Source organism: Capricornis sumatraensis, chromosome 8 (assembly GCF_032405125.1).
Source record: "Capricornis sumatraensis isolate serow.1 chromosome 8, serow.2, whole genome shotgun sequence".
Taxonomy (NCBI): Eukaryota; Metazoa; Chordata; class Mammalia; order Artiodactyla; family Bovidae; genus Capricornis; species Capricornis sumatraensis.
Window position 1 is genome coordinate 74,712,511 of NC_091076.1, and position 20,561 is coordinate 74,733,071.

Genomic DNA, 20,561 nt, shown 5'->3' on the forward strand with positions numbered 1-20,561 from the left:
ATCATCTCATTATCCCTTCAGATGGGGCCTTAGAGAGAGGAAGGGAAGCCGAGCAGGGAAAAACAAGCCCAACAGAACAGCAAGGGCCCAACCACACAGGCAAGCACATCTTCCACCGGGGTGAGATGCTGTCCCCCAGGCTTCCCGAGGCCCTCCTCCTCCCGTGGCCGGCTGCCTCCTCACAGGTCCAGTCCTTTAGTCCTTTCCTGGTTGCCTCCTTGGCCACCTTTAAATTTCACCCCTGGGGGCAAGGCCACATGTCCGCTTGGGTGTTGACCAAGGCCTTTCTGAGGAGCCATCATTTGCTCTGAGGGTTTCAGAGCTAATGGTACAGGTCTCAGCTAGCGGCTGGAGTCAGGCCAGAGTCGGGGGCCCAGCTGTCATGTCCGTCAGCTCCGAAGGGAATTAGATGAGTGCTCCCCTCTCTGAGGGCCAGGTCAGTGTCCCATTCAAGCATCTTTTGGACAGGGCTCAGCCCACAGCCAGCATCAGAAACTGTTTACCACATGGATGAATGAGCAACTGAATGTGCTTTAGGGCCTCTTCTGCATGAGCCACTGTGTGTACTGGGAGGCCCCCCCTCCCCACACACATAACAAGAAGCTTGTAGCAAGATCCCAAAGTGCAGGAGAGGTGCTCTCCCTGGAAGCCTGGTCCCACGTGGACGACAGCGGGACTCTGCCCACTTCGGAGGTGTGGACAGTTCTGCTCCCGGATCCGCCCTCGGCCAGCGTCTCTGGCTACGCCTCCGCGGTCTCCAGGCTCTGCAGCTGCTCCACGCTCACCTTCCCGTTCCCCTGGCGGCCAGACCTGTGTGGGCAGGAAGGGGCACACAGGACGGCTGGGGCAGGGCTGGTCTCCCTCGGGGCAGACTCGGCCCGCAGAAGCTTCTGGCAGGCAGCGCTGCAGGCGGTGAGCACGGGCAGAGAGCACAGTCGGATGCTCAGGCTGAGGCCTCTGGAGCTGCACCAGCAATGAGCAGCACCCACCTCGGGGTGGGGGCCCTCCTGAGCCCCCCCACACCCGCAGCAACAGGTGAGGCTTGCCAGGACCACTCTTCCCTCTCGCACGTGAGGGAGTGCCCGCGAGCACCCAGGAAGTGGCACTCAGCTCAAGGAGCATGTGGGAGGGCTGCTGGCACAGGGCTACCCGGCAGGTCCCCCGGCTTCTCGCTCTCTTCCCCCACGCCTCGCCCTACCTGGCTCACTTCTCTCTCTCCCCCTGCCCATGCTCAGCTCCCCACTGGAGGCTGCCCATCACTGAGTCAGCAGAGAATGAGCGCTCAAGGCAGACGGCACCCAGCCCGGGTCAGTGAACCCCTCTGACAGTTGACAGGAGAGTCAAGGAACCCTGCTCACTGAGCCAGAGGGGCCCCTGTGTCCAACACCCCTGGATCAAAGGGTAATCAAGCCCAGAAAGGGCCAGGCGCCTGCCCAGGGGCTCATAGTGAGGCAGAAGCAAAGCAAGGCCCAGGGCTGCCTCCCTTGCCAGGCTGCCCAAGGCAGCGTTCCAGGGAAGGGTGGCCTGCAGGCCACCTGTCAACACAGCCACCGCCATCCTGAGGCTCGGGCAGCTCCAGAATGTCCACATCAGAGAGGAGCTTAGGGGAGGCAGCACTGACAGGAGTAGAGGAAGGAAGGGCTCAGTAAGGTCAAATAACCTGATGGAGAAGGACTGGGTTCTAGGGGCACACTGCCCAGGTTCAAGTCCCAGCTCTGCCGTCTACTAGCCGTGTGACTGAAGCAAGTCACTGGGCCTCTCTGTGTCTCGCTTTCCTCGTTAGTAAAGTAGGGACTGTTAGTGTCCATCTCATTAGGTGCCGAAATGAGCTCCCAGGGCTCCGCGCAGTGCCCAGCAGAGGAAGCCCGAGTGCATGTTAGTGCGTTGCTGTAGCGCTGGGGCAGCGTAGCGGCAGACAGGTCTGTGGTCACCGGGGCTTGGGGGGTGACGGGTCGTGGAGGAGCTAAAGCACCAACCACCAGCACCCCTCCTCCCAGAGCCCAGCTTGGATGGGCTCCGTGAGGTCCCCGGCACCCTGCCTTGTGGCCAGATCACCCAGAGCCAGGAGCGCAGTGGCAGCTGGGCCATCTCCACAGGCCTTCCTGGCCCTTGGCTGGGCAGCCCCTCACCTGGCAGGCTGGGGGAGCTGCCCACACACACAGCCGTTCTCCTTCTGGGCGCTGCCTTCATCCTGCACCTCTGGCTGCTCCGCCAGCCCCGCTGCGTCCAGGGCCACGCTCTGCTGTGAGGATTCTGCCATTTGGGCGAGGACCTCTAGGTCCCTGGGCAGGACATGACCTGTTAACCCTGGCCTGGAGGCCCTGGGCGTGACCCCCTCCCTGGGACTGGTGTGCCACTTGCCCTGCAGGGGGCACCCCTCTTCCTCCAGCTGCTCTGCAGGGTGGCAGGTGCAGTCAGGGCTCAGGGCTCAGCCTGAGGACCAGGGCTGGGGGTCAGTCCAGGCAGAGGAGGCAGGCTGGCCCCCTGTCCCATCCCAGGGTGTGGCGAGATTGAGGGAGCACCCAGTGCCTATCCCAAGCCCGCCTACTGCAATTCCCCGTTCCCATCCCGCTCCTCCAGAAAGCCTTCCCCAAGGCCTAGGCCAGAGCCCCTTGCCCCGTCCTGTCTGCCCAGCTCTCAGGACTTCCCACTCACACTGTAGTCCGCTCTTCTGAATACACACACACAAACCCCACTGAGCCCACTGCCCAAGAGAGCCTGGAAACAGGCCTCTGTAGTGAGGGGTAGGGAGACTCCATTTATTTTTCCTTCCTTTACCACTCCAGCTTCCCTCAACCCCAGACCCCCAGGACCACCACGTCCAAGAATCCTAAAGTTACAGGTGCTGGAAGACACTATATAGACCAACACTCCTGTCTCACACAGAGAGAAACTGAGGCCCAAGGAGGCCTGGGGAGACTGGCAGAGCCAGGCCTGGAAACCAGGTCTCCTTCCCGTGGCCTTTGGTGGCCTTCTGCTGGCTGCTCCGAAGCAGAATCCAGTTCTGTAGAGCCGGTACTCAGAACATTCCACCTTCCCCAGCCCTTTCAAGACAGCTCCCAGCATTCATCCCTGCCTCTACCCCACAAACGTCAACAGAAAACCAGGGTCAGGGTTCTGAGCCATGGAGGGAAACGCCGACCTAGTGGGCTCCCCTAGGGCCACTGGGAGGAAGCATAACTGACCTCACTTCCTCGTATTTCTTGTCTCGATAAAAGTGGCTCTTTTTGATGAAGTAGATGAGTACCAGGTCACAGAAGAAAGACCCCTGTAAAAGAGTGGAGGTCCCTGACTCAGTGCGCCAGGCCACTTGACACCAATAGATGAGGGCGCTGAGCTCAGAGGCTCCTTTGTCCAAGGCCACAAAGCTGGCCCACAGTGCAGCCAGTTAGCCTGTGGTCCGTCTGATCCGTCAGGCCAAGCACCTGCACACTGCCTTGACCCCTTGGAATCGCGTCTTCAGCCGTTGTTTGCTCAGCGCTCACCGGTGCCAGGCACTGCCCTGGGGTACAGGAGGCCAAGCACCTGCGCACTGCCTTGACCCCTTGGAATCGCGTCTTCACCATTGTTTGCTCAGCACTCACTGGTGCCAGGCACTGCCCTGGGGTACAGGAGGCCAAGCACCTGCGCACTGCCTTGGCCCCTTGGAATCGCGTCTTCACCATTGTTTGCTCAGTGCTCACCGGTGCCAGGCACTGCCCTGGAGTACAGTGAGAGCTAAGGCAACGGCACCCTTGGGGGCCCTCCCCCCCGCTGCCTCAGGTGCAGGAGACAAGCTCATAAGTGATGAGCGACCTGTCCCACGATGGGAAGAGAAGCAGGGAGAAGACGGGACTTTACTCAGCCTGGGAGGTCCTCTGGGCCGTCTTGAGTCTGAATTGTATTTTATTTAAGACAGAAGGAAAAAAGCTCAGCAAAGAACCAGCTTGTCATGCCTGGGAACCCGGGCAGGACGTCACATGGATTGGAGGGTATCTGAACAAGGACACCACAGCAGGGGCCAAGGAAAGAGGACAGGGCCTGAGCTAACCCAGCAGACCCACTGACACCCGAACATGAGCTCTTCAGACCAGACGGGGTGGTGCAAATACCAGTCTCCTCCACCAGAGGGCAACTCCCCCCAGAGCACAGGCGGAGCGGGTGGGAGAGGCCTGAGGGACAGGCCCACAGGTGAGCCTGGTTCTCTGACCCTGGGCACTGGACACCTTTTCTTTTTTCCCCTCCAGATGTCAAAAGGGTTATCAATTCATTGTTCCATAGAGGGCACCCTCCCACCCCCACCCAGCCTCTACCACTTTTCATGTTACCTTCATCACACAGTATGTCCCCAGATGCCCATGTTCTGATATATGCACGTCATAAGAAAGAGGCCTGAACATGGCCCCTCTCTACATACACGCACATACAGGGCTCCCCAACAATACTGTCTGCAGTCAGAGTCATTTGGGGCCCACTTTGATCCACTGACCCATCTCTCAGGAGCATGGCCTCATTGAGTCCTGTTACAGGACATGGTGTTTCTGGTCTCAATAAAAAGTCAGTCCCAGGTCCTCCTGGCGGAGAAGGCAATGGCACCCCACTCCAGTACCCTTGCCTGGAAAAGCCCATGGACGGAGGACCCTGGTAGGCTGAAGTCCATGGGGTTGCTGAGGGTTGACACGACTGAGTGACTTCACTTTCACTTTTCACTTTCATGCACTGGAGAAGGAAATTGCAACCCACTCCAGTGTTCTTGCCTGGAGAATCCCAGGGACGGGGGAGCCTGGTGGACTGCTATCTATGGGGTCGCACAGAGTCGGACACGACTGAAGTGACTTAGCAGCAGCAGGTCCTCCTGGAAGCCCCGAGCTGTTGTGACCTCCCGGGCAGAGGAACCAGGGACAAAGCTGCCAGAAATCTCAATAAGGGGCTCACTGGGGTGGATGCAAGCCACTCACCGATAACTCCCTTGTCTTTAAAAAACTTCCAGAAAAAAACAAAGGGGCGTGAAAGGTCAGGAATAAGCCTTTCCCTGCCCTCCAGTGCTACGTACCCTTCTGTGGCCCCTCTGCCCAGCTGAAGTTCAGAACAGACCTGAGGAAGGACCACAGCCCAACTTTCCCTGCCTCTCATCTCTTTAGTCCCTGTGATTTACAACTCGGGGCAGTCTGGCAATGCCTGCAGACATTTTTGGCCAGCACAACTGTGGGGGAACTTGCTTTTGACACCTCATGGGGCGAGGCTGGGGATGCTGTTAAACACTCTACAACGCACACGATCGCCCCACAAAAAAAGTTATCTGGCCCAAAATATAAATGGGGCCAGGGCTGAGAAGCCCTGTATATCGCCGGATCTGCCTCGTTTTAGTGGAAGTGGAGACAAGGCTGTGGAGGATTCCGGAGAACCCCCAGCTGCCGAGCCACAGGCAGAAGCCTCTAGCTCTGGGAAGAGAATCCCAGGCAGGCACTGACACGCGGGGGCCACCAGAGGGGTGTGAAGTCCCAGGAAGCCCTCAGCCCCGTCCCACACTGACCTCCCCAGCTCTGATTTCTTCTGGAGCGCTGGGACAGCTCTCTGCCCTGGGCAGTGCCCCCTCCCCCTGCGGTGCTCAGAGGGTCAGGGGGAGGGGAGAGGTACTCACCACTCCCATGAGTGCCACCCCTGAGCCCACGTTGATGATCGTGGGGATGATGTTGAACTTGCCGGCCTGCAGCAGGGAGACGAGGTGAGGCGCAGCGGGGTTCCCAGGGGCTCCACCAGAGCCAGCCCGGACACCCCCACATGGCCCACCCTCCCGGAAGGGGAGCCTCACCCACACACCTTGCCATTCACCATCACATCGAAGCGGATCCCGTAGGCTTTAAACAGTGTGCGGAACTCCACCCCAGCTGCATCTCGGTAGTACTTGGCAAACCTGGGGGAGACACGGCTCAGCCTGCCTGGGCCTTTCCTGTTTTCAGTGCAGGCTCGGCTGCCTTGGAGATTTATGAACCCACCCACCCCGGCACCCTGGCTCTCAGCAGCCCCAGGAAAGGCTGGAGACGCTCTTGCTTATGTGACATTAAAGGTTCGTTCAGATCTGTGAAGTTCTTGCCAGACAGTCCCCAAAGGGTGAAGGCTTTCCCACCACTGCTGGACCAACCTGGGGCCACCAGGCACTGATGGACCTGACCCAGCCCTCCGCGCCAGGGCAAGTCCAGAGCCATGACAGGTCCTTCTTTCCCAGAGGCACCCTGGCTGCCTCCCTGCACCTCCCACTCTGACACCCACCCCCAGGAAGGGGTGTCATAGCGCTGGCACCCAGGGAAGGACAGGAAATGTGGGCAGGGTCATAAGGTGGCAGGCTTAGCGCCAGTTACCTGAAGTTGTACCCGGAAGAGATAGAATTTCCTGAAAATCTGTTGTCCAGACGGTTAAAGTAATAGCGAGGGTAACATTCAGAAGGCGCTTTATCAAGATCACAGTCCCATTCAATCTGAATTCCTATCACACCGCCCTTGATGCAAAAGAGACATGAATCAAGGCACAGAACTTTCTGGAGGTGGACAGAAGCCACAGGCCAGCTCTTCATGGAGAGCTCGGGTAAGGGCTCAGCTCCACTGCAGCATCCTTCCAGGAGGATGGTGGAAGGCCCAGGGTTCACATTTCTGGAGTGGCTGAGAAAAATGCATCACCCACAGCCCACGTCTCCTGCTCCACGCCCCAGGGAGGAGGGAATGACCGGAGCGAGCCCCTACTGTGGCACTGGCAGCTCACAGCAGAGGACTTAGAACCAAACACAGGTGCAAGTGTGCCCCTCAGCAAGTTCGGCATGGCTGACTGCATCACAGCCAGTGCTGAGAGAGCAGGTCCCTGGGCAGGTTACTGCAGGGCCGGCTCCTCCTGAGGGTCCTCCTCCACCCTGCTTCCTCATTGCAGAGCCCAAGCCCACAGCCCTCGGCCCTGGGGAGGGCTCCCTGAGCGCATACCACCCACCTGCACCGCTATCTCCTGGAAGTTGCTCCCCGTCCAGCTGACCACAGAGCCCAGTCGGAAGATGGGGCAGTAGGGGTTCTCGGGGCTAAACTTACAGGACTTCAGGAAAGTTCTGTCTGTGGTGTCCAGCACATTGGTCCTGGTTGGAGGCCACGAAGAGCCAGGGGAATAAAGGTGAGACTTGCTGTTCCCAAGCCAGAAACGGCCTGAACCAGGAGTCACCGGACCCCTCGCCCAGCCCAGACTGAGCCCTTGACTTAGCCCTACCCCAGTCCTGATTACTTCCTCCACCCCAACATCCTCCAGTAAGAGTCCTGCTGCCACAGCAGAGGAAAGGGCGCCCCTTCAATGCCCAGTGGTTCATTTACACATAGCGTCACGCACACTCCATGCACATGGGCCCACGTACTTGGAGAAGTTGAATTTGGGGAAACGAATGAAGTTCTTTATGTAAACAGTGAAGTCTTTAGCTTCGCCCAGGAGTGGCTTCCTAAAAACAAAGGCAGGACAGCTTGTTCAGGGGGGCCTGCCCGCTTCACGCTGAGGCTGAAGCCTGCCTGGCCCTGGGTGCCCCGAAGCCTTTGCAAAGGACAGTTAATTCAATCGTGTTGGATTGGTCGTTGGGCCTTTGTGGGGTGTCCCAGCTCCTCCCCCAGAATGAGGACTCCGAGTCGACGTGTCTCCACCATCAGGCTGGGACCCACTGCCCAGGACTGGGTGACTCCTCAGGGTCCCAAGGTTATAGCCACTCACGTTGGCCTGGATCTTGTCTCCACCGGGCACCAGGCAAAGATCTCACAGGTGCCCTTCTGTGCGCTCCCCTCCCGCAGGCAGCGGCCGGTCCTCACTCCTGCAGGGGGAGGGGGACAAGGATAGTGCCAGGAACCTCCCGGCTCCGGCCCCTCCCCAACTCCCAGCCCTGGCCGCTCCAGGCCTCACCATTTCCAGCCGCAACAGGCTCCCCAGGAGGGCAGTCGCTGTCCTCATAGCACAGGGCATCGGGAACACTTGCACTCTGCCAGGAGAGAGAGCACCTGGGCGGGGGTGCCCTTTCTCAGATCCAGGTCCCACCCCAAGGAGAGGACAGGGGCTCCTCCCCTGCCTGGGGCCACACACACACCTTGGGAACCTGTTTCTCCCCTGAACCGTGCAGGCGTGCACACTGGTACACACATTCCCCCGGGGCCCCTGGGAGGGGGTAGAAACCCCTGCTTCAGGAGAGAGGTGGACCCCAAGCACTGCCTGCACCTCTCCCATCCCCACTCCCTGCTCTCAGCACCAAAACACACCTCAGCACAGGTTTCCTGCCGCTGGTTGGGGGTCACGACCAGGTTGGTGATTACGAAGAAGACGTTCTCTCCCTGAGAAACCAGAGCGGGGTTGAGGAGCCCCTTCCTGCCATCTGGGGTCCCTCCTTCCGGGAGCTGCCTGGCAGGTGGTAGGGACTCTGCACAGGTACTGAAAACACTGGGGCCACAAAATCAGTGGACCCCACCCATGTGCCCACTGGTCTCAGAGTCCCCGAGCAGGTGTCCTTAGATGGGTCTCTTTCACGCCCACAACCCCAAACCATGCTGACCTCAGCCCCCAGGGTCCAAGCTGAGCTCCAGGAGGAGAGAGAAGGAGCAGTGAGGACAACCCAGCCCTGGCCCGGGAACTGTGACCGGGCCAGGGAACTGCTGCCGGGGGCAGTGGCCAACATAAAGGTGGGGCTCTTGGTGTCAGACCTTCCGACTCCCACGGACATGGAAGGTCTCTGGGTCCCACTTGGTCTCAACAGGCTCAGGGTTTGTTGCAAACAGAGCAGCCCCGTAAGGCACAGTCGAGGAGTATAGGGGTTTGGTGCAGGGGGAAGGACCTGGGCAGAGTCTGCAAACCTTGTAGCCGTCACAGGCCAAGGGAGACAGTGAGTGGAGGCCCCTGAGTCCCCAAGCAACTTCCCATATGACCCGCCCAGAGCCAGACCCTGCCAGCCTGGGTCCCCCTGTGCTGGGTGGGACTCAGACCTGGGGTGGGATGACGTAGTCAGCAACATCCCAGAGCCGCTCCCCAAGCTCCGAGGTGTTGGTGAAAGTCACACCCTTGACTTTGGTGATGATGCTGCTCTGCAGGGATGTGTCCGTGTCTTGGTAACACTTCTTCACCAGGAACACCCAACTGCAGGGAGGGGCAAGCAGGTGGGCATCAGCCTCGTGTTGCCCTCAGGAAGTCTCCCCAGACCCCAGGGCGCAGAGAAGGCAGGCTTGGGGCTCCACCCTTCCCACCCACTCCTGGACAGGAGTCACAACTCCCACTGCTGCCTGAGAGCCAGCTCTGCAAACAGTGGAGGAGACAAGCAGCCCCAGAAGGGAGAGGCTGCTGCTGTCAGGGACCAGGGCCCTGCAGCCCACTCACCCCAACTTGTCACATGACCTCGGGCAAGCCAGTGAACTCTGGGGGCCAACACAGGGCTAACGGCACCTCCCTCCAATTAAGGGGCATGGGGTACAACCTAGAACTAACCATGAGGAGACCTCAGACAGATCCAAACTGAGGGGACTCTACAAAACTAGAGCGCAAAATTCTACACTCTGAGGCTTCTCTGGTGGTCCAGTGGTTAAGAATCTGCCTTGCAATACAGGAGACACTGGTTCAATCCCTGGTCCGGGAGGATCCCGCATGCCACGGGACAATCAGGCCCAAGCCCCACAATGGCCTAGAGCCTGAGCTCCACAACAGAAGAAGCCACCGCAATAAGAGGCCCGAGCACAACCAGGGAGTAGCCTGTGGCAGCAGTGAAGACCCAGGGCAGCCAAAAGTAAGTAAGCAATATTTTTTTTAAATCCCATACTCTGACACCGAAAACACAAGCAACAAATGGAAAAAAAATAGAGAAAAATAATGGACTTGGTCAAAATTAAGAACTTTTTTTGTGCATCAAAGGACACTATCAACACAGTGAAAAGACAACCCACAGAATGGGAGAAAATATTTGTGAGTCACATATCTGATGAGGGTCTAGTACCCAGAATATACAAAGTCTTACCACTCAATGGTAAAAAAAGACAAATAAACCAATTTAAATATGGGCTAAGGATGTGAATTGGGAAGATCCCCTGGAGGAGGGCATGGCAACCCACTCCAGTATTCTTCCCTGGAGAATCCCATGGACAGAGGAGCCTGGCAGGCTATCGTGCATAGGGTCTCAAAGAGTCAGACACGACTGACGCAACTTAGCACCCAAGGATGTGAAGAGACATTTCTTCAAGAAAGACACACAAATGGCCAATATGCCCCTGAAGAGATGCTTAACATCTTTAGTCATTAGGGAAATGCAAATAGAAACCACAATGAGATAGTACTTCACACCCAATAAGATGGCTGTAGACCAAAAAACAGAAAATAACAAGTGTTGGTGAGGATGCAGAGAAACTGGGGCTTGCCAGTGGGCATGTACAGCTGTATAGGTGCTGTGGAAAGCAGACGGATAGTTGCTCAAAAGGTCACCATGTGACCCAGCAATTCCATTCCCGAGTATGTAAGACAATGGAAAATGTATGTCCACACGTGAATGTTCTTGGCAGAATTATTCATAATAGGCAGAAAGTAAAAACAATCCAAATGTCCAACAGATGAATGCATAAGCAAATGTGGTATCTGCATACAATGAGATATTATTCAGCCGTTGGAATGATTCACTGATACAGGCTCCAACATGGATAAACCTTGGAAACATGGTGCTAAGTGAAAGAAGCCAGACAAAAAAGGCCACATGTTGTAATGATTTGATTTATATGAAAAGTCCAGAATGGGCAAATCTAGAGACAAAAAGCAGATTAAGCAGTTGCCAAGGGATGAGGGTAGGGGAGAACTGCAACTGATTGTAAATAGACACAATCTATTTTAGGGTGATGGAAACATCCTAGAATTCGATAATGGTGCTGGCTGTACAACACTGTGAATGTCCTAAAAACCACTGAATTGTATAACTTAAAAAGGCTAAAATGATGAATTACATGCTATATGAATTTTACCTCAATTTAAAAATGGTTTTAAAAAGATCCTGTACTCTAAAAAATGTCAGAGTCACTGATACAAAGACAGACGGAGACAGGACAACTGAATACAAGGCATGATTTCAGATTTTCTTTTCCTATAAAGGTAACTAAGGGGACAATTTACAAAAGGTCTATTGCTTAGGTGATAATATTATTTCGATGTTCATTTCTAAATTATCATGCCTGCAACCTATTCAACAGGAAAAAATTACACATACATATACACACACAGCGAGAAACAGGTAAGGACAACACAAATGAAGTACAATGTTAACATTTGGGGGAATCAAGGCGAAAGGCACTAAGAACGTCTGCAGTACTCTTAAAACTTTTCTGTAAGTACAAATTAATCAAAATATAAATATATATATTTTTTAATAAGATGGGACATGTAAATTGCTTAGTACAGTGAGTACCAGGCACAAAGGAGAAGTTCAATGAACACATCAACTTATTACTGATGTTACTGTTAGTTAGAGATTGTGCAGGTGAACCCCTTCAGTAAAGCTGGAAACACTGAGGCCAGGAGAGGGCGGGAAGCCGCCTTCTGGAGGTCCCGCAGGAAGCCCTGCCCCTCAGGGGTGCCAGGAAGAGTTCTCTGTACAGCAGGCACCAACCAGGACCCTTCCACCCTCGTCTCTGGGAGCAGAGCTGGCATGGCCCATCTCCAAGGGCCTCTGAGAGGGTTGAGACCCGTGAGCCAAACAGCTGTTTTAGTGGGGACGCACTGGGCGCGGCCTGGACACAGACATTCAGCAACAACATGCACTCGTTCACTTCACATCTGGTTCCCTAAGCAGTTCAGCAGGCAGGCCCGGCCCTCAGGGCATTCCCAGAATGGCAGGGAGTCCGCACAGACACCAAACAAACGATCCCCTGAATGAGCATATAATTACACTGTGGGATTTCTGGGGAGGAGCCTGTGAGAAGCCAGGTGTGAAAGGGACCCCTGGCTGAGGAGCAGCACCAAGAAAAAGCCTTCACGTGGAGACAGCCAGATGCCTCAGGGATGAAGCCCTCTGGTGCGAGCAAGGTGAGGTCAGGGCTGCCCTCCCAAAGGGGCAGGAAGTAGGAGGGACTCCACAGCAGTTACTGAGGGAGTAACAGAGGCACATCTCTCCACCCATGCCCTCCCTGCTTGGGCGTGAGGGCTCTGAACCCCTGGCTGACCCCCAGGAGCTGCCCTCTCAGCTGATGTGCCGGCTCCTGCGGGGTGGGAGAGGTGGGTGCCAGAGAGGATCAAGGGATCCCAGCAGGACCCCCAGCCCCGGCTGGGGCGAGCTGACCAGCAGGGAGTTCAGGGACACGCCAGGCTCATGAGTTGCCCCAGCCCCAAGCCTGGCACTGAGCTCAGTGATTATAAATAACCTACCCAGTGCTGGGGCCACTCCAGACCAGGCCCAGGGAGGCGGCAGGGACAGCTGAAGCCCAGCGCCCTGCCTCCTCACCCCCTACCCAAAGCCCTAACGCTGGGGCCCCAGCCCTGAGGAAGGAGCTGACCACGGAAAGCCTGAGAAATGAAAAGACCCAGGAACCCCTGGCGCATCTCATCACCTCCTGAGCCGGTGGGGGAGTCAAGGCCTCCCCTTCCTTAGCCCCTACCCTTACACCCACGGGTACAAGAAGGGCCCCCTCCAGAAGCAGAGTCCCAGACCCCAGTCACAGGGCACCCCAGGCGCCCACACACCAATCCCCAAGCTCCGGAGGCCACCGCTGCCGCCCCCGGCTGACCCTGCCCTCTCCCCAAAACCCCCAGAGAACTCACACCACCAGGTAGGTCAGGATGGAGACCTGCAGCAGCCGGTAGAGCAGGCCCACCTTCTTGTTCTTGGCGATGACGTACTTCTCGGTCTTGTAGTCGAAGAGCGACTGGTAGAGCCCCTTGCAGCCCGCCTGCCCCATGGCCCCGGCTCACCTGGCCGGCGATCGCGCGGCCGCACGTGCGGCGCATGGAGCCGCCCCCGCCCGCCCGCCGCCCGGCCCCCAGCTTGGGCCCCGCGGCTGCTGGCGAGGCTGCGGCAGCGCCGCCGGAGGCCAGGCGGGGACCTCGGACCGCGACCTTGCCGCCTCCTCCCCTGACAGTGACAGTGACAGCGCCGGCCCGCCGGCCGCCCTGCCCTGCGGCGGCCCTCCGGGCGACCGCCGCGCGGGAGGGACGCGCCGAGAGCGGCTTCTGTGGAAGCAACCCCCGCTCTTTCCGCCTCCCAAAGAAATCCCGCGGGTTCCTTCTATGGAATAGACGGGGAAACTGAGGCCCCCGGGGCGGGGGTTGGGGTGGTGGGGTGGGGAACCTACAGCGCAGGAAGTGCGGGCGGGCAGGATAAAGAGCAAGCTGGGGGAGGCTAGACTTGTCAGACCCTCGGCTTCCGCCTCGGCTGGAACGAGGTGCCTGTTCCTACTGCAGCAGCTGCGGCCGGTTTAAAGCCCGCACTCCCCGGAGTCGGCGGCCAGGACAGGGAGGGGTGGGGTGGGGGCGGGAGACAGGCCACCGAAGCCCGGGATCTTAAAATACGCCTGGAGAGAGGGCGGGCGCCAACTGTTTGAAATGTTCCCAAGGCAATAGAGGGGACCTAATCTAAGCTGCTAAATCTGTCATCCTCACAACACGCGAGATCAAATTGGAGGTGGTGAGAGCGGAGAGGACACCTTTGAGAAGATCAGGTTTGGACCCTGGGGCAGCCAGAGAGCGCCTCGGGGTCCTGGGCGAGTTTCCAGTGCATGTGTGTGGGGGGCTGTGCACGCTGTGTTTTCTGCATCTCAGGCATTACCATCCTGCAGTCTGACCGGAAGCCGCCCTGCCCCTCTCCATGGCCTGGCCCTCACACACCAATGAGAAGTCCCTTCCCTGAACCACAGGCTCTGGGAGTCAGAAGCTGAAAGGGACCCTAAACTTCACCAGGTGTGATCTTCTCTCAAAGTAAACGCCCCAGGGCAGCAGGTCTCCAGTTTTAGTGAGCCTGGGCATCATTTGGAAGAAAAATGCAAATTCCTGGGCACTGCACCTAATATTGTCATTCCCTTAAGGCTTGGATGGAGCCTGGGAATCTGTATTTTGCCCTCAAAATGCCGTTTCGGAAGCACTCATTTTTGCATCTGTTCTTCAGTTTCAACTCAAATGCCAGTTCTTTTTAGAAAAAAAGGGGGGCCTGTTCTTACTACCGCTCACTAAAGCAGCCTCCACCCCACCTACTTTCTGTCCCATTACCCCTTCTTATTCCCTTAGAGGCCCTGTCACTCATTTACTTACTGCTTGTGTCCCCCTCTAAGACCATAAGCTCCAGGAGGACAGGGACCTTGCCTTTAGGCATCTCTGCACCCCACAGCCACTGCTGTGCCTGCCATAAAATAAGTCAATATTTGTTGAGTGAATTCAGGCCTGATTTCTTTAAACCCAGAGAGGATTCCAGCTGCTGCTCCAGTTATGACTGGGGATTTTGGAAGTTGACATCATCCTGGCAGAAAGGCTTAGGAATTGTCACCAGGCCTTCCTCTCTCCCTCAGGGCCTATCAGCTGGTGCAGTGGTAAAGAATCCGCCTGCCTCTGCAGGAGATGCAGATGTGGGTTCGATCCCTGGGCTGGGAAGTTCCCCTGGAGAGGGAAATGGCAGCCCTCTCCAGTATTCTTGCCTGGAGAATCCCCTGGACAGAGGAGCCATGGGGTCTCGAAGAGTCAGACATGACTGAGGACACACCATGTGCTCCCTCCCTCTCCTGCCAGCCTCCCCCTTAGCCCTCCCTCACAACCTGCTCATTTGCCCTCCAGTGTGGGCAGCCCCTCCTGATCTCCCCATGGCCCAGCCAAAGCCAGGCTGCCGTTTCTGACAGAACTCTCTAGAGGCTTCAGAGACGTGAGGGATGTCCAGAGGGGAAAGGGCTCTTCTCAGAGGTGGGGCCAGACTCTCCCTGTGGGCGCCCTCACAGCTTCTTAAGCTAAAGCTAGACCCATTAGTGGGTCATAATAGCAATTTCCTGGGTTCCAACCAGCATTTCACACACAAAAAAGAAACCATTAGAGTGTGTTTAAGGAAGTATGGGTAGACAGTTTTGTGAAACTTCTCTTTGAAGTATGTGTGTGCATATGACATTATGACATGTGATGCATTTCTTCCCATGGGTCAAGGTCAAAACGTGAAAAATACTTCCCTTGAGCTGCAAACCCAAGTATCTGCAACCTACCTCCACGTGGCTGGGGCTGGCTCACCACCCCAAGTTCAGATCTAATTCCCATTGTACCCCAAGCAGGAGAAGGGGTTTTGCTTTTTGCGTTGGCATTACTGGAAGTCCAAGTCCAGGGATGCTTCCAAAACCAAGATGAATTCAAGCACTTGAGTGAAAACTGCCTGCAGGCTTTGAGTGATGGTTTCCCAGTCTCTACCTAAACCCACCTCACCAGGCACCCTGTTCAAATGATCTTCGCCACCATTACTGTTGGAATGTTTATCAGCTTAGCAAATAGTTAAGTCAGCGGTCAGCGTGAATAGTCAAAGCCCCTTTCTCTCTCCTCCCCCAAATCATCCACATCATGCTTCACTGTAACGAGTGTCGTCCACCTGGAAGAAAGGAACTGGCCGTGAAGGGACTGGCCAGGCTCATCTGGTTCGTAAGGCTGTCTCGGACGATCTAAGGTAACTGCAGTGCAGTGATGGGGAACTGTAAAATAAACTCAGAGTGTATTCTCCAAAAAATTAAAGGAAGCACAAGAGGAAACACAAACTGCATAAAACAATCTGGTCCTTGGAGGAGAGGTTCCTTATACCTAACAAACAAGGTTTCATTTCCCATCCCAGAGGACAGGAGGGCTCAAGCAAGGGAGATCTCAGTCTGTCTCAGGACACAAAAGGAAGTCATCTCAAGGCAAGGAGAGCCCTTGCTTCAGAGCCCGGAGGATGCTGGATGACCTGGAAGGGACAAGAGTGGAAAAGGCATGATGGCATGGAAAGGGTTTCACAAAGCAATTTATCCTTTAAGTCTTCTTTTGCTCTGAAGAGTCCTGCTATGATAAACACGTTCCATTAATAGACATTAGTGGTCCGTTTAAGAAACAGCAGATATATTATTCATGTTGCTTCAAAGAGTCAACAGGAAGAAGGAAGCCCATCTCTGTGGGAAGCATTTCTGAGTCCATCAGCACCCTGGTGACCTGTCGTAATTGATGGGCTATTCCTCATTACTCAGTTCTCAGAATGTGACCTGGGGAAAAACTCCACTGGCACTTCAAAGAATAAACTGTCAAATGCTGGTCCACTTGTTATTGAAAAGGATAAAGGCTCAAACTCAAGTCAACCAAACCTAAGTGACGCCAGCTCGAACATGGTACATGGTAGAGAAAGCTGCAGGGGTTTCCCCACAACCTGCATGCAGCCACCCTGGTCCATCCCCTCCTCTCTCTCCTTGAGTTCCCAGGGCTGTAGTGATGAACCCACAGCAAGTAGGACATCCTCCTGTGAACCCTGAGAGTGGGTGTGGCTTCCGCAGCTCCTGCACTCAGTCCTTCCAAGGCTCTTCCTCTTTATTGCAGTCACTGTCCCCGCCTGCCTTTCTGGCCTGACAAGCCTGTTAAGCACACCAGCTTCATGGGGATTGGCTGACAGTTTCATCACATCCTGCACTTTCCAACTCCCGGGCCTTTGCTCAGGCCGGTCTCTCCTCAGCACCCCGTGGCTTCAAGATTCCGATTACAGAGGTCTGTCTCCTTCACAAAGCCTTCCTGGATCCTTCTCCTTCTCTGAATTCCCAAAGGACAGGATTCACTCTTCCGTGAGTTACAGCTGATTGCTATCTCATCTGTCCCGCAGGGCTATAAGGGAGGGAAAGGCTTTACCCCTTCTGCCCCACCTGCCTATAATGAGATAGACGATCATCCAGGAGAGAAGTGGGAGGGTGGGAGAGGGAGAGTGGGTGGAGGGAAAGTTGATTCCTGATCATCCTGGCTGTACCCATTAGCCTGCATATTTGAAGTGTCAAGAGTACAGTTGACTAAGCCTTTATTTTGAGTGTATATTCTTGAAGACTTCAACAGAGATCATTCTGCTAGAGCATTATGTTAAATTTGTCTCCTGAAGCAACTTCTTAGTCATCAGGACTCTGAGTCTGTGCTATCCATTGACAAAGTGTAAACAGATGAACAAACTCTGATCCAACTAGTGTCTCACAGGGTGTGGCTCTTGCATCAGAGATCACTCAGAGAGCTTGCCGGAAAGCTGATTCCCAAGACCAGAGCATCAGCACCTTCAGCATCCCACCTGCAGCCTGGGAACTTGAAGAGCTGAGCACCACCTGTGCCTCTTCCCCAGCAAAGCCTACAGACCTCCATTCCGCCAACCTGCACCTTGCCCATCTGTAACTGAGCTTTTGTGGAAAAACATTAGACCCGGAGGTTTTTCCTTAAACTAGTTTTAAGGCCTCAGGCAAGTTGTTTCCTCCTCCAAGAAACAGCTAATGGAGCCTGGGGTGACTCTGAGATGAGCTGCCAAAGTACAGAGCCCGGGGTAGAACAGATGTTCTTATTAAATGGACCAGAATATACGGAGGAGGTCTGTGAAGCTGGATGGAGAAACTGTTCCACATTTATTTTTACTATTCTTTATCTGAAATCTAACATTTCCTTCAATCACAAATGCAGACAACAAACCAAAGGAGCGTCAGTAGTACCTGTATCTTAATACCAAAAGAAATTATATTTTCCCATCACATTATAGGTATGCCTTAAAAAACATTTTAAGCTCATCACTACTTCAAAAGTAGCACAGTTATTAGACCTGTTGCTTTAATACATTTGTAAGTACATTTAATAAGTACATGTGAATATTACAAAAGCACAGAATATGGTCTGGAAGATACGTGCCAGGCCAGTTTGCCTCAGCTCTAAGGAGGGGCTCAAGACGGGGCGAGGTCGCGACCAGGGCAAAGTTTCACTTTCCACTCTGATCCCACTATGAGAATGAATATGTATTCAGTAATATTGATACTTATGTAGTTTTTGAAATGTTCTTCCACTGATCAAAATAAAGTCAACTGGAGTTGGGAACTGTCTCTTTAGGTGCATCCAGCTACCTTCTGAATTCTTGAGAGCTGAAACAACTGCTCTTCCTGGAGTGACTAAGAGTCCCTTGATTCCATTTACTGGAGCTGTTCTTAAAGTAACAGTAAAATTATGGCTCTATTACAAGGTTATAATTAGGGCTAGGAGACCCCAAAATACCTAAACCCTGATCTTAACCAAATATCCCTGCTTGTATGGATATTAGAGAAAATGCATGGAATAACACACTAGTGCAGATCATTTTAGACTGCTGGGCTTGGCTGAATGGAATCAAAATCTAACTGGGCCTAAATAGTTTGACCAATTTATTGCAGATCAATCCCTGAGTTGGGAAGATCCCCAGGAGAAGGGAAAGGCTATCCAATCCAGTATTCTGGCCTGGAGAATTCCATGGACTGTATGGTCCATGGGGTCGCAAAGAGTTGGACACGACTGAGCAACTTTCACTTTTACTTTTTCACATCTGCTTATTTCATCCCTCCATGATCAAATTCAAAGTTCAGATGTTATCATAAGAGAACAAGGTTATCTGAATGAGCACTCACAGGCCTGTAACGGGGAAATGAAAACACAGAAACTGGAAGGGCACTTCTCCCACGCTAGTGTCCAGCTGGCCCCTTCTGAGTCCTTTTCTGGCCGGGACAGTGGGCCTGTGGCATGACCCACTGTCCTTGGATCTCTGCAAGCTCTGGCATGTCCTGCTCCCGGGCAGAAGGTCAACAGGAAATGGGAAGGTCTGGCACTAGACAGGCATCTCTTGGAAGACAAGGTTATAGCCCAAGTCACAGCCCATGAATTTATACAATGCAACCATGTCTCCATTTCAGTCTCCTCCTCACGGACTGATCCCTTATGAAGTCTCCTGACTACGACACTGGTCTAATCCAGTCATAGCCCAGTCAGTCAATAGCTTATAGGCAGTTAATGTAAGACTTGACTGTTATAATCACAGTGCATTCTTATTTGCAATGAACAAGCATAAAAGCAGAAACTGCAAGTCACCTGTAATAATGAAAACCTGGACACACAACAGGGAAATATCTAAGCAAATTTACTTCTTTTCCTTCAAAGGCATACCTCAGAGACAGTGCAAGTTTGGTTCCAGACACCATGACAAAGCAAATATCACAATAAAATGAGTCATACAGATTTTTGGTTTCCCAGTACATATAAAAGTTATGTCAGGACTTCAGTGGTTAAGAATCCGTCTTGTTATGCAAAAGACACTGGGTTCAATTCCTGGTCCAGAAAGATTCCACATGCTGAGGTAACTAAACCCATGTGCCACAACTACTGAGCCCCTGCTCTACAGCCCATGAGCTGCAACTACTGAAGCCTGCATGCCCTAAGGCCTGTGCCCTGCAACAAGAGAAGCCAAAGCAATAAGAAGCATGTGCACTCAACTAGAGAGCAGTCCCCGCTAGCTGCAACTAGAGAAAGCCCACAGGCAGCAACAAAGATTCAGCACAGCCAAAAAAAAATTTTTTTAAGTCAGGTACAGAGGTAAGTTCTTAGACCCCCATAAGTCCTAGTTAGAAAAATAATGATGGAAAAAAGTATAAATATCAGAAAGACTCCAAATTACCATTATGTGCAGAAGACTTTGAAGTCAGTGGAAAAGCTATGAAGAAACAGAGTCCAGGGACTTCCCCGGCGGCCCAGCGTTTAGGACTCAGCCCTTTCACTGTGAGGATTCAATCCCTGGTTGCAGAACTGCAATCCCATAAGCCTCACAGCTCAGCCAAAGACAAACAGAATTAATGAAAGCACTTGAATTAGATAAAGAACACAGAGGGATCGCAGAATTGCTTTCTACATTATATACTCCTGCTTCGCTTGTTTGCAATGATATTTATCGCCCATGAAAACAAAGACTGTGCCACTGCACGGTTGAGAGTGGAGAGATGCAGTCAAGTTTTAACAGCATGGGGCATTTAAATAAAATAAGGATACTAAGAGCAAAGTCAGCCCGTAATGAGGCCCTAATCTCAGTGTCCCCAACTCCCAGGCCAGGTTCCACCTCCCCCTGTGGACAAGCATGTCTCTCATTGAGACACGAAGGTCCCTGAGCAAGTCACTCAGCAGGAAGCCAGGCGAGGACCCGCACAGGATGTTAAGCAGACACTACAGAACAAAGTCCTGGTCTCCTCTCCCTCCTTGTTCCTGTTTTGGTAACCCCTGTTTTTCTACTTTTTACTTTTGTTCTGGGGGGTGCTTTTTAGTGGCCTGATTTGAAATAACAGACTGCATCCTTCGATCATAAAAATGCCAGACTAGGAACTGCTTCCAACCACTGTCCCCGACAAAGATGTACTTCATGGAAGACTATTTTGGAAGATGTTAATAGAAATGGCATGAAAAAAGTGCTCTTAGGCAAGTAAGCCTGGGAGATGCTGTATAACCTCCTCTGGGGCGGGGCGGGGGGGGGAATCACAAAGTATATCATATTTGCATATTAAAGGCACTTCTGTAAAGAAAATACTTTACCTTTATTTACCACCAAATGTTTCCCAGGTTTCTTTTCTGCA

General features: G+C 53.8%; 1 protein-coding gene across 1 annotated transcript; it reads right to left on the reverse strand.

Moving 5' to 3' along the window:
• Nucleotides 1-719: 719 nt before the first annotated feature.
• On the reverse strand, nucleotides 720-12,893 carry P2RX5 (purinergic receptor P2X 5). The gene is made up of 12 exons (XM_068976650.1): nucleotides 12,757-12,893; nucleotides 8,961-9,111; nucleotides 8,244-8,315; nucleotides 7,894-7,969; nucleotides 7,708-7,804; nucleotides 7,364-7,444; nucleotides 6,955-7,093; nucleotides 6,339-6,475; nucleotides 5,800-5,893; nucleotides 5,621-5,686; nucleotides 3,186-3,268; nucleotides 720-810 (listed from the first exon to the last, which is right to left on the reverse strand). The coding sequence occupies exons 1-12, from the start codon at nucleotides 12,891-12,893 to the stop codon at nucleotides 741-743; spliced, it is 1,203 nt and encodes a 400-aa protein (XP_068832751.1). The 3' UTR covers nucleotides 720-740.
• Nucleotides 12,894-20,561: the final 7,668 nt, after the last annotated feature.